Source organism: Thunnus albacares, chromosome 4 (assembly GCF_914725855.1).
Source record: "Thunnus albacares chromosome 4, fThuAlb1.1, whole genome shotgun sequence".
NCBI classification, from domain to species: Eukaryota; Metazoa; Chordata; class Actinopteri; order Scombriformes; family Scombridae; genus Thunnus; species Thunnus albacares.
This window is the reverse complement of record NC_058109.1, coordinates 13,287,261-13,300,215: the sequence shown is the minus strand read 5'-3', so window position 1 is coordinate 13,300,215 and position 12,955 is coordinate 13,287,261. Positions and strand designations below refer to the sequence as shown.

Here is a 12,955-nt window from a genome sequence, read left to right as displayed (position 1 = left end):
AAAGTATACACAGAAAGTATAGCACGTTTAGCAGAGCAGCATCAGCGAGTGCTTTAGGAGGCATTTAGGTACAGCGTTGAGGATAGGTCACTTGCGCTTTGAACATGCACAGAGCCCAATAGGCTACACAAATTTGACTGTAGCTATTTATGTAAAATGGAGGAAAATAGACTTGACAGTGCTGTGAAAAAACAGGAAATCCTGAAGTCTAATAATAAAATTGTGAAAATGTGCATTTAAATGTAGGACTAAACTTGCATTAAAAACAGACACACAAACACCTCAACACCCCCCCTTTTAAAAAATATTGTTTCCAGCGCCACCTGACATTCTCTGAATGCCCTCATTGAGAAACACTAATGTAATATCCTATGAGGAACTTTGTGAATATGTGTTGATTCCTCAAATTGTTGCTTTTGAAAAGATAAAAAAATATATTTTAAAAGCAGGAATCCCTGAGGATGTAGTTAAGACTTAATCAAGACAAAGACAAGTCTAACAGACTTTACTTAGGACAATATATAAAGGGATTTTGTGTGATGAATTTCCAAATTTTCGTCAAATTAGGGCAAATTTCTGTATGCTTTTGTCATCAGGATGAACACATTAGTAGTTGGAGTCGAGTCTAATCACATCAGCTCCTCTCATCCATGTAGCAGCAGACATTTTTCTAATGAGGAGTATTACACTTCTGATCAATTCCTCTAAAGTGAAAGCTGTTATTGTCTTTGAGGAGCAGAATCCCATGATGTAAATATACAGCATCCAAATATAGATATACAGCAACACAAGTAGGCCTTCAAGGGCAGTCATCTTTTTAAAGAGATGAAAGACATAAATTCTTGTCAACATGCTTTTCATACAAAATAATGCACACAAGTTGTTTTAGAAGACAATAAAGTCTCTGCAGTTAGGTTGCAATCATAGTAATTTGTACTACAATGAGATGCACTTCCATTCCTACTGTCTGTTACTAATATTTATATCCACAAAAGTGATTGAAAAGTTTACAGTGAGTTGATGTGTCCTTGTGGGGAGCAACAAGATCAGAGCCTAAACACTAAACATTGTTGCCGCACATATTCTACATTTACATAATAATTTATTGGCTGACTGAACTGCACATACTGTAAAGCAAGAGTCTGTGCATTTATGTAATTGCTTAAACTCACAGCTCTCCATAAAGTTCCCTGTAATCATTTTAATTTAAATAACACAGAAAATTATTTTGATTATCAGAAGAAAACAATGATTGGATGGAGCTCCAAATATTTTGCACTGTATAGAATTAGCCGAGCAGTTTGGTGCGAGGAAAAATACAGAAGTGTGCTTATTTTGCTAGTGTCCAGTGCAGTATTGGAAGATTTGGTGAAGGTATCTGTGCTGTTGGAGATATGCATGATTATTCAGAGCATCACTCACAGTGGAGGCTGTTGTTTATTTGTTTATTGTTGAATGGCATTCAACAATAGTTGCATTGAACTTGCTTTCATGCCTCTGCCAGTAATGCACCTGCATTAAAAAAACAGAGCCCTTGAGGTCAAGACCATAACATTACAGGTTTAAAACCAAGAAAAGATCAACATCAAACCCAGATCCCACTGGATTTCTGCAAAGACCTCTGAAAGGTGCTTTATTACCAGTAAACAAGCAATAAAACTCTTTGTCACTGCAAAGACATTCACCATTAAAAATGTAAAGGTCTGAACACACTGTTGTGTCTCCTTTACATTGTCCAAATATTTATATGTTTTTCTTTGACAACACTGTTACTTTTTCACCGACACAGTGTTGCATGGTTTTGCTGTGACAAGGCATGGGATGACACATGTGACCTCATGTGTGTGACTGAGGAGTACCTGCCGTGTTTAAAAGAGGGTCATTATTTAGCTGACAGTAGTGTAGTATATCTTGTGTAACATCGGAGTCACTGTAGTTTTGGATTTTGTTTCACTCTTATGTTTCTCTTGTAGTTTTCATCAACGCACCAGCAGCCTAACTGTACTCTGATCCACTTTGCTCTGCTGTGCTGTAGAAAATCTGTAGAAAAACTGCAAAAGTCCATTGACTAACACTTAATGCAAACCGAGCACTTCCTGCAAATGTTTCACATGAACAGCTTTCAAAGGGTGAACCATTGTACTGTAAAGCAACTAAAGTAAGTATTGACTACAGGCTGAACAGAAGTTCTGTGCTCTGCTCAGATGATCTGAAAAGAGTCCACATCTAGATTAGGACATTTTATGGTGCTTTTTTTTTGAGTTTCAGTTTTAAATATTACTTGAAGAAATGGATGCTGACAAGCACTTTCTTATGAACCTTAAACTTCCAAACTTCCATGAGCCACCAATGGCCTTTTACTGTTTCATTCTCATAAGTTCCTATAAGTTTTAATCATTACAATCACACATAATTTAGCTGATTTGCATAATGAGCTATAACTTCTGAAGAAAGTCCCTTATAATTATGATCCAAACTTCTGTAATTAAGTACTAGCTATGTATCACTTTGTTAAACAAAGCCTAAAATCACCCACTAATAGCCTGTTTCAACCAAAAAATTCCAGGAGCTATGGAACTACAGGAACTGAACAAGAAACTAAAAGTCCCTTTTGCACATTCCTGTTTGCGTGTTCCATTGCATTTAAGGAACCACAAAGATTAAGCTAATTAGACAGATTAAAAAGCATGTTATGCAATTTATACACAAGGAACAGACACAAAGTGATTCTGTTGTTCTATGTATTTACTATAACTTTTGCAAGGATATATTTCCTTATTTTGTGAATGAAGTGGTACACAAGTAGTTACTGCGTTGTTGGAGTTTTACCAATCATCAACAGCCAGCCCTGCAAACCTCACGCCTAAAGTCCCTTAACCACCAGGCAGAGCATGGACTTTTTTGCTAAGGTTTTTGGTCCCCCAGGAAAAGTTTCTGCAGTAGAATGGCCCATATCTATTAAAAACACAGTAATTCTATTTTGTTTTGTTTTGCAAATAAATGAATGTCTTATATTCGATTCTCATTGCAGGAACTTTTCCAAGAACCATTTTAGGAACTCAGGAGTCTTACTTTCCTTTTCACCAGAGGAACCAGGGTGTAAATTTAGTTCCTCTGCCATGGTTCCTGGATCACAAAAAGTCACTGTTGCAGGTGGTAGTACTTCATGAACTAGTGCAGTTTTATTCACTTATTAAGCAATAAGAAAGTGTCAACAAAGCATAATTTGCTAATTGTTTCATTGAGTTAGGTTACTTTTTAAAGCAGACATTTTTAACCATAAAACACTCTGCAGATTGTTGCTACTTTGGAGACAGGAGCTCTGGAGTTTTCAGTCTCACCTCTGTGTGTCCTCTTTGCATTCCTTCATCGCATTCAAACACAGTGTCAATAACAGTAGATTGCAGCACACAACATGATGAGTAAGTGTTGTTCAGTCGTTGCCTCATATTTAAAGTTTTTCACACACAATGGAAACACGAACAGGAATGCGCAAAAGGAGCTCCCAGTTCCTTGTTCAGTTCTTGTGGCTCCTTAGTTCCTGGAACTATTTGGTGAAAAAGCTGCAATACTCAGTGATGACAGACTCAGAAATGCCCTTCTCTTTTATGTTGAGGGCAATGTCTTGACACTAAAAATGTGATCAATGAATGTTATTTTTTGAATCTAATAAAAGATAATGAGTATATGTCAAATCAAATCTGTTTGCTATCATCTCCGTGCAGTGTGTACATTTGGGAATATTTTCTCCCTCTTTTTTCTCCTCTTCTCATTCACATCCTATTCATCAGATGGTGCTCAAATGAACTTCAGTGAGTTGATGAGAGTGGACAACATGTACGATTCGATTGCCTTACATGGGACATGATACGAAAAGACATAATATTAATGCAGACAGCATGAGATTCAGCCATGAGTCACACACATCAATCATGTGATCCCCTTGTTTCTAATCATTTAGACATGGCAATTGACCAGCTAATATTGCATCTGCATATATTGATCTCTTTATTGTTACAAATGAATGAAGATGTTCCCTGCAGCAGGGTGTTAATTATCCCTTGGCCATTATCCGTCTGTCATTGTTATTGTGCTGCATTCCTGCTGTGGAGACACAACAACAAGGCCAAGAGGCAGTTCTGTCTGTCTACTGAGAGACAGGAAGATAGAGAAAGAGAGAATGAGTGATGCATGAGGAACGGAAGGAAGGAAGGCTTCGTACATTGACTTGTGATTCATTACAGGACAGGGCGCCAGGGAAAGCAGTGAACTGATATAAAAGGGTTGAGGGGAGCTCAAGGGAGTGACACAGCAGGAGGCAGAAGAGAGATGATTTTATTAATAAAATTATCTAAAGTTATTGCACTTCATGTGTCTAGGGCACCAGGCAGTGTTATCAGGGCTATTAGTGGTGTGCGTGAGTGTGGCTGTATGTCTTTCTGTGTGTAACTCTCTCACACACACTCACACACAGATGGACTCTGCTGGATTTTTGGTATCAACACTTTAATTTGAGCAGCAGAGGATTAAAGCCAAGCAGTGTGCCTCTGTACTGGATAATTGCAACAAGCTTTTTTTTTTTTTTTTTTTTTTTCATATTACTTCAGCCCAACTCAGCAAACTTGCCAAGCTTGCTCTGTCTCACACTGTGGCTGCCACTACTCTGCTAATGAAATCAGATTTACCAATAAAATGGTCACTCACATGACATTAAACTGGCAGCTTTGGTCAGTACATTTAGATAATGAATCCTTGTGGACTTAAATGATCTGACAACCATATTTTTTCCTGCCAACTGTTTTTCGAAAATGTGTTGAAATGGAGGGAGGGGAATCAGAAACACACCGGAAGTGTACTTCTGTAAGAGACAGAGTTGCTGTTGAGTCCAAATAATCCTAAATGGCTGTTGTTAAGGGAAGTAAAGGAGGCAAAAACAACACTTTTTTTTTCTCCTCATGTTTCTTTCTCCTCTATTTTAACAAAAGCTGTCAGATTTAAATCCATTGTGTGAGTGTGTGTGAGTTGGATTAAGTGTAGCATGTGCACATGTTTTGTGTATAGTTTGAGTGTTTTGTGTACAGTTTCGTAGAGTTTTTGTATTCATCCAACTCTCTGGTCTTTATGGATGTGTCTGGTATTGTTGTCCTTATTCTGTCTCAGCGTGTACACTGAAAAAATGTGCTTGCACAGTCCATGTCCAAGGTGCTTCTTTGTCCTTTTTTAACTCCCAGCATTCAATCTGAAGCTAAATGAAACAGTCATCTTTTTTTATTCACCAAAATGTCTACATCCTTCTGAAGAATATCAGCTTGATTTATCGCGTACCATATTCTGTGGTTCTGCTTTTGGCTATAGCAGGTTTGGCGTAGGGTTGGACATACAGCATAACCTCACTAAGTTGTAAAATAATGCTGTTTTGTTTTTTGAAGTGTTAGTAAAATCCAACAGGTTGTCAAGAGTGAAATAGAAGAAAAATTGTTTTCATTTTTCATCTGTTACATGTTTTTCTTATTCAGTATAGAGTTTCTTCCATTGTACGTGATACCTGAGCAGTCTTGGGTGGCACAATGTTAATTCTGTTTTCTGTGTGTTTGTGAATGAGATGAAAAAGTGTTTGACCAGTCAATCAGACAACAGAAAAATGCACACACTATGCTTGTTGCAGCAATTCTCCTCGTCGTGATGATCCAAGCTATAATTAGTCAAATCCAGGTCCAATAGTAGCAACATCACAAGGCTGTCATCAAAGAGGAACAAAACAGCTCAAGATCGGAGGAAATGGAAACAAAACAGAGACTGTGCAATTCCCTTTTGGGAGGAAGAGAAGGCCATTTTGTTTTTTCTGCACCTTTTGGGAATTATTTTTTAACTATTTTTTGTATATGTTATTCTGCTCTTCTCTCTCCCCCTGTGTTCTTTGAATCTTCTCTGTACTTCCATCCTCTTTCTTTTAGTCTCATCTTCTTCCTCCAATCCCTCCCCATGCCATCCCTTCTCATCCCAGCACCATCAACCCCCGCATTTTAATTTCTCTTCTCCCTCTGACTTTCTTCTCTTTCTCTTTTTCCTTGCTTCGCCACAATTTACTCTCCCCTCTTGTCTCTGGCTCTGTCTCCCGTGGTCTGTACGCTTCCTACCCCGTAGCTGTCTTCACCTATACTGTCTCTGATACAGTCACCTTGTTAACACTTTGAAGCTGTTAAGATCAGAGAGCTTGACAAGCTGCAGTGAAATGTGGCAGGCCTACTGCTGATTACACAGACTTAAATATAAGACAGCCAATTTGCTCCCGCTTTGAAACCCTCAATAAACCAAGGATTCAATGTAGCCCGCATTCTGCTATCGCCACTGAAAATGTAAAATCCTACTCTACAAATATCTTGTTATTCTATTCTATTCTTCTTTCATATGATGCAGGTTATTACTAAGCCTAAACATTTTAATTCAACTCAAAAGAGCTGACTACCAAATAAGAAAGAAACTTTCCATCACTTCATATGAGTCATGGAGTCATCCCCTTCAGCAGGTTAGTCTACACTGACAGTTAGACTCTTTGTTATGACCCACAGGTGAACTTGACAGGGCATCAACAAACTTCCTCTCCCCTGAGTCACCCTACAGCTCTCCACTGTAAACCCTCAGGCGTTGCTAACTACTGCTTGCATGAAGTTTAACTTGAAGCCAGACAATGAAACATAATCATTGCTAAACTATGGTGAGAAATACATATACAATAACTCTCTAAACATACTGCAGTATGTTTAAAGGATGTGTTCTGACTTTTTAACGTCTTATTTTAATACTGAATTGACATGCTATATGTACAGTATGTTTAGAGATTTATTTGTCACTGCAACCACTCTATCCATGCAGGCCATGAAGCGACCCTTTAGATGAGGGACAAACACAACACTGACATAAACTTGTTAGCAAACAGTTGTCTATTTATGCATCCGAGAGAAAATGAGTAACATTCGTTTGGAGTCATGTTTATGGCCAGTGGGCAAATTTAAGAACAATATGCATTGCATTTTTTGGTTTTCCACCAACCCCTGAGGGAAATATTTGGCTCTTTAGCTGCTGAATTCTCCACTGTGTTGGCTGCTAACTTCTTTCTGTCGTTTGATGCTGGGCAGGCAGTGTACAGTACCAGAGCTTTTTTGCTTAAAACAGCTGTCTGCTATACAACTGGAAACATCACTGATTAGAGCAGTGAGACTGAACCAAGACCATAAAGTTGTGGGCCGGAAAATTAAAACAATCAGCTGAAAGTTGCAGAGTAAACAGTAATTGCAGAGTTTGGTGATAACTCTTGGTTTGTCACTACAAACAACCACTTTCACATTAGACATAGTCATTTGACCCATGGTATAAAAATATTGATTACAGTGGCTTTAAGCAGTCTGAGTTTGCCAAATTAAGCTGGAATTACTGTGACCACTAACTATTTCAACTTACACATGGGCATTTGAGTATTGTATCATTTTTTTGTGTTAGACTTTTAAAACAACGTGTCATTTAACTGAAACAGTATTGAATCTGAAACAGTAACTCGATGCTATAGTTTCCTTGTGACTTACCAACTGTATTTCACAAAATGCAAAACAAATCAACATTGCTTTGGCTCATTCTGAATGCATATTCCTTCATTTTGGGTGTGTGTCTTTATATGTAAAAAGTTCAGGCCTGTATGTATGGTAAAGCAACTCTGCTGCCAAAAATGGTTATAAAATGTTTATTTCCAACAGTGATGCATTTTTACTGTGGAGAAAAAAAACCCATAATGCCCTTAAAAATATCTAAAACTCAAATTTTACAAACACTCATAGTTGTGTGCATAGTGATGGACAGTGGAGAGATGAATTGTGCCTCTGGAATGGTTTCCTAAGTTCCTGGGGGCACTTTGGTATTTTTTTTCCATCTGTAAAAATGAGTCACCATTGGAATCCATTGTTAGTGACTGAATTTAAGCTGACTAAAGCTGCTGTTCTCTGTCACTGAAAAATCCACAAAGCTTTTATGACCACTTTGTAGCCTGCAGGGGGAGTGTTGAACATCAAAAGGTAGATTTTGTGTGGAGTATCAATTTAACATTTATGGTGTTTTTGTGGGTCTGCACGTGTATGGTTTTATTGTTTATAACCTTCCCTCAAAAATTCTGACCTGGCCACTAAAACTAAAATACACCAAGCCCAAACACCACCCCGAGTCAGGCCCAAAAGGGGTGGGATGCTACAAGGTTGTTCTGCATAGAGGAATTTTGGCCTGAAGAGGCCAGCGCCAAAGGAAAATCACCAGCACCAAAATGATAAGAATTAAGAACAAAAATAGCAATTCAAATCCTCTCTGAATGTGTTTAATAGCAATTTATCAACAACTGTTGAACAAGCAGAACATAAACTTAAATACGAAGTCTTAAACTTCCAGCAGTCAACTCCCCTCTCATCCACAGCCGCTATATTTTACAAATGCGGCTTGCACTGAATAAGCCAGCTAAACTGCACTGTTTTGACTGGGCCTGGATGCTCCGCTGTGAAATGTGTCCACTAATGGGAGAGAGGATTTCCTGTGATTTTTCAAAAAATAAAAGCCGTTTTATTTCTAGTGAAAATCTTAAAAAATGCTGAATTACAACTGCAGTGTACTTTTTGCATCATGTCCTGCCTCCTACACCCCTTGCCTAAACCCCACACCCCTCTCTCTCAAACTTACTCCCCTCCCCTCCTTCCAATGTTGTAATAATTTTTTTTTTATTTTTAACCAATTTTGTTAGTTGGGGTTTCATTTACTCAAGCATAACAGGCATTTTTGTTTATCAAATGGCCAGAAATAGATAGAGCATACGACAAATAGATTTCATTGCATTCACTGTACGCAGACCGACGATGTTTACTGTCATGCATAGTCACCCCTCAAAGGCCCATTCTGAGCCAGGAAAAAACCTGTACTATATTTCATTATATCACTGTATCCATCAGATGGCACAGCTGCATAATCTAAAACACAAAGAGCCCAGAGAGAGGCATGAAAGATTTGACCAATGAAGCAGTTATGATTCCTGGTTATGCACAACACTAGTTTGTTTTGTCTTAATCTTTTTTTCAAACACATGAATTTAGCAAAGGCACATTTGCACTCCTGGTTATTTTTTTGCTAAGCAAGTGACATCCTGGCTCTGACCTTTAGTTTGCAGAGAACAACTTAGCTAAGCGTAGTGTGTGTGTTTTTCAAGCTGCCAACTTGAATCACTCCAGTGAAGATAGACTGACAGACGGATGGGTATATCCAGCCTGAGGGGGGAGAAATTGCATCGCCCCAGCAGAATGATGAACTCACTATGTATTTATGTGTGTGTGTGCGTGTGTGTGTGTGTGTTTGCGTATGTATGTAAGCACGCACAGTAGGTAGGAGTGTGTGTGGTTGAGTGCACACATGTACAGTAGGTAGGAACTAACATGCATGGTGCCAGCCTTTGTGCAATTGAATTAACACATGATGACAACATTTCACACACATTCTTGTCTGCAGAATCTAATTTAGAAATACAGAGAAAGGTTAAGAGAGAGAGTGTCTGAGGGAAACATATCCAGTGGCGCATGAGTATGCACACTTTTATTGGGTAACTCTCACAGTGTGGACCAATGAAACTTCTTTTATTATAACTGAAATATTGATACTGCCAAAGTATCTGGCAGTATATTTTCTCTGACTGTTCATGTATTTGTCTTCAGGATGATTCAGAATGGAGAGAAAAGGCAAAAACAGATAAAAAGGGAGGGTGAAATGGATGAGGGAAGCAATATCAAGGCACAGGCTTGCATTATTCCACGGTTTTACGACAAATACTTAATGAAAAACCCCGCGAGGATGATAGAAGCCTGTATTTAATTAAGCCTTTATAAAATATTAACCAGGGAGGCCAGGGCGATTTCCCCTCTCCCCTGGTCTGCTCAGTAGATTGAACCACAGTTACAATGCATAGGCACCTCTGAATTATAATTTCAGATATAAGGTGAGAAAAAGAGAGAGAGAGAGAGCACAGGTCTAGTGTGCACTAAAGAGCCAAAGGGGAGGCTGGGATGGGGGACTGATGCTGCTCCTATTGCTGCCTCTGGAATGTCTTCTAATCACATTAGGGGGGAACTATAGTGCTGATTTATAAGGGCTCTTTTAAGTTCACTTTTCAGCCCCAGCACCTCTATGTCTCTACCTTTAACAATCTTTGAAATGACTTTGATCTCCTAATTTGGGCGTCACATAGTGTGAAGGGCACAATGTGCAAAAAAGGTGTAAATCATCACTAGAACTGTGATGTCTTTTTTTCTTTTTTATCACGACAATGATGATGGCTGGTCTATAGAGAACTTGGAGAAGAACTTAAGCTTCAAATGCTATGGGAGAAAATGGGGATAAGGGAATGGGTGGAAGAAATACTAATGTCTTTTGGTCACAGCTGATGACCAAATGTCATTTTCTGACAACTATCAATTACACAACCCATCAGAATTCACGGCTGTTGGAACTAAATAGAAATTTTCATGGTGACAAATAATCTCAATTCAAAAGTCAGTGTAGTAGTTCCTCTGAACTTTCTATCCCATATATCAGTCTTCATCAGTGAATGGAGCTGGCTCAGGTGTCATCATGTGACCCAAGAGTGGTCAGCTCTGTCGTGTGATAGCAAGAGGTCATATTTTAGGGAAAGATATGTAAACTCTATCTTCTTTCAAGAACGGTCTTTAGCATTGTGTGAGAATAAGATGTCATTGACCTCCATGATCTCCATGATATGGCCAACCTTTGACTCCTGGTTCAGGCATACATTCAATCTCATACAAAATGTTCATAGAAATGAAAAAGATTGAAAGCACCCATAATTTGGTCAGTTCTTCTTAACCTGCCTTCAAATGTAGCATTGCATAACAGTTTTAATTAGAATACAGAAGCTACTTTATCACTCGCAAACCATTGTCTGAAAAAGGAAATCTTTAATTTTATTCATTTTATATCAATTTACAGATTCATACAGACTCAGACGAAGGTGAGGGCAACATCAAGTACACTATCTCTGGAGAAGGGGCGGGCTCTATCTTCATCATCGATGAGCTAACAGGAGACATCCATGCCACGGAGAGACTGGACCGTGAAGAGAAAGCTTTTTACACACTGGGGGCCCAGGCCCGGGACCGGCTCACCAATAACCCTCTGGAACCAGAGTCAGAGTTTGTCATCAAGGTCCAGGACATCAACGACAGTGAGCCCAAGTTCTTGGAGGGTCCCTATATCGGCAGTGTGGCGGAGCTGTCACCCATAGGTAAGGCAAGAAACATGTAGTACAGTCAAATAGGGAACATCTGGAGAGCTGTTTCAGGCTTTGGGCTCAGGGTGGCCCAAAGGTGCACATGCTGTATAACATCACCAACCACTGTATATTGCAGCATTTTCAGGAGGCAAAGTCGGGTCTGTAACATAATGTTTTGTCCTGGGCTCAAGGGAAGCTAGAAAGTGCCAAGAAGAGCAATATGCAAAAATTCTCTCCCATTGTGAAGATGGAAATAGGAAAAAGCAGACAGGAGATGTTAGATGAAAATAGATGTGGAGTCAGTGAATTCACTGTGGGTGAGGAGGGAGGGAAGTAAGAATGGTAACATGGACATTTCAGGTGGATCCCCACACGGGCTGTGTCTGAGCTATGACCCGTAGGTAGGACAGAAATTGGAAATGAAGGAGACAGTGCATGCTTATAAAGAAAGGCGAGGTAGATGAATTACATTACTCCCAGATGAGTTTTGTGGCTGTGTTCTGACACGCTGTTATGAGGCAAATGATGAAGGGGGGGGGGGGATCAGCGGGAAAGAGGAGCCGAGGAGAGGTGCTTCACAAGAGTAGATAATGGCGAGGGTATAGCACATGTTGATGAAGGCTTTTGACATTGAAACCACAATGCTTTTAATCTTGACAAACATGTATTTATTGTGAGCACCAGTATTAGCGGTGCCCCATGGCTGCTTAAAATTCTCAGGGAAATGGAAAAGACAGGTGAACGAGGGCGTCAGGGGCTTCATCAGCATGGTATTAGTGTCAAATACACAGCTGATGTTTAATAAACAAAACTCTGGCTGTCAAGAGATATCACAGTGCCATGTGTGCTCATAATGTGTGTGATACTGGTATGAGTGTGTGTGTGTGCATGCATATGCAGCAGAGGTGGGGGGGTGCTTCTTGTTTGAGTGACTCCAGGAGTGGTGCAAAATGGAATGGCTCTTCCCTGTTCAAGCCTGATTGGAATTAATTCCTGCTTCCTCAGCATGATCCAAACTAAGGACATTTCTGCCTACAGTGCTGTCTAAAACTGAATGGGGTCTGTGTGAGTGAGTGAGAGAGAGAAAGAGAGAGGGGCAGAGAGAGAGAGAGAGAGAGAGTAAGGGACAGAGCAATAGAAAGGTTTCAAAAACAGGGGAAAGATAAAGAGAAAAAAAATAATGCAGAGTTTTAGAAAAAGATGCAAAGCCCTGGGAAGCAAAACAGCTATTATCTCCTCAAGAAAGACAGAGATTGAGTCATAGAGACCTCGCTTAGTTAATGTTAGTTAATGTAATCTTAATGATCACAACCCTTCCACTTTGGCTGCCCCCCCCCCCTTGTTCGACCCTGCCACACCTCAGTCAAATTACGCACTAAATGAGTGTGCTGTTCATGTTTTAAACATCTTTGTGAAGCACTAGCCCTAATGAGGTAACAGCTACTGCTTAGTCAAGCATTCTCTTGCTTCATCCCTGAATCTTTTCTTTCTGCTGTTCTCCTGTTGAACATCAGCTAAGGCCAGCAGTTTTCTTTTTTTTTTTTTTTTGTGGCATGTCAGTGATAAGGTCACAAGCACAATGACAATAACTGAAGGGAGTGAAAAGAAAAAAGGAGACGGACAGACGAGCATGACTGTCACATGTCATTCACC

The 12,955-nt window shown here is 39.5% G+C and overlaps 1 protein-coding gene across 1 annotated transcript in view; it reads left to right on the top strand.

The window, feature by feature from the left end:
- Positions 1-12,955, top strand: part of LOC122981461 (cadherin-22-like) — a 181,090-nt gene that overhangs the window by 103,118 nt on the left and 65,017 nt on the right. The window contains exon 4 of the mRNA XM_044350209.1: positions 11,020-11,314. Within this exon, the coding sequence (XP_044206144.1) occupies positions 11,020-11,314 (295 nt within the window). The remainder of the gene's footprint in view (positions 1-11,019; positions 11,315-12,955) is intronic.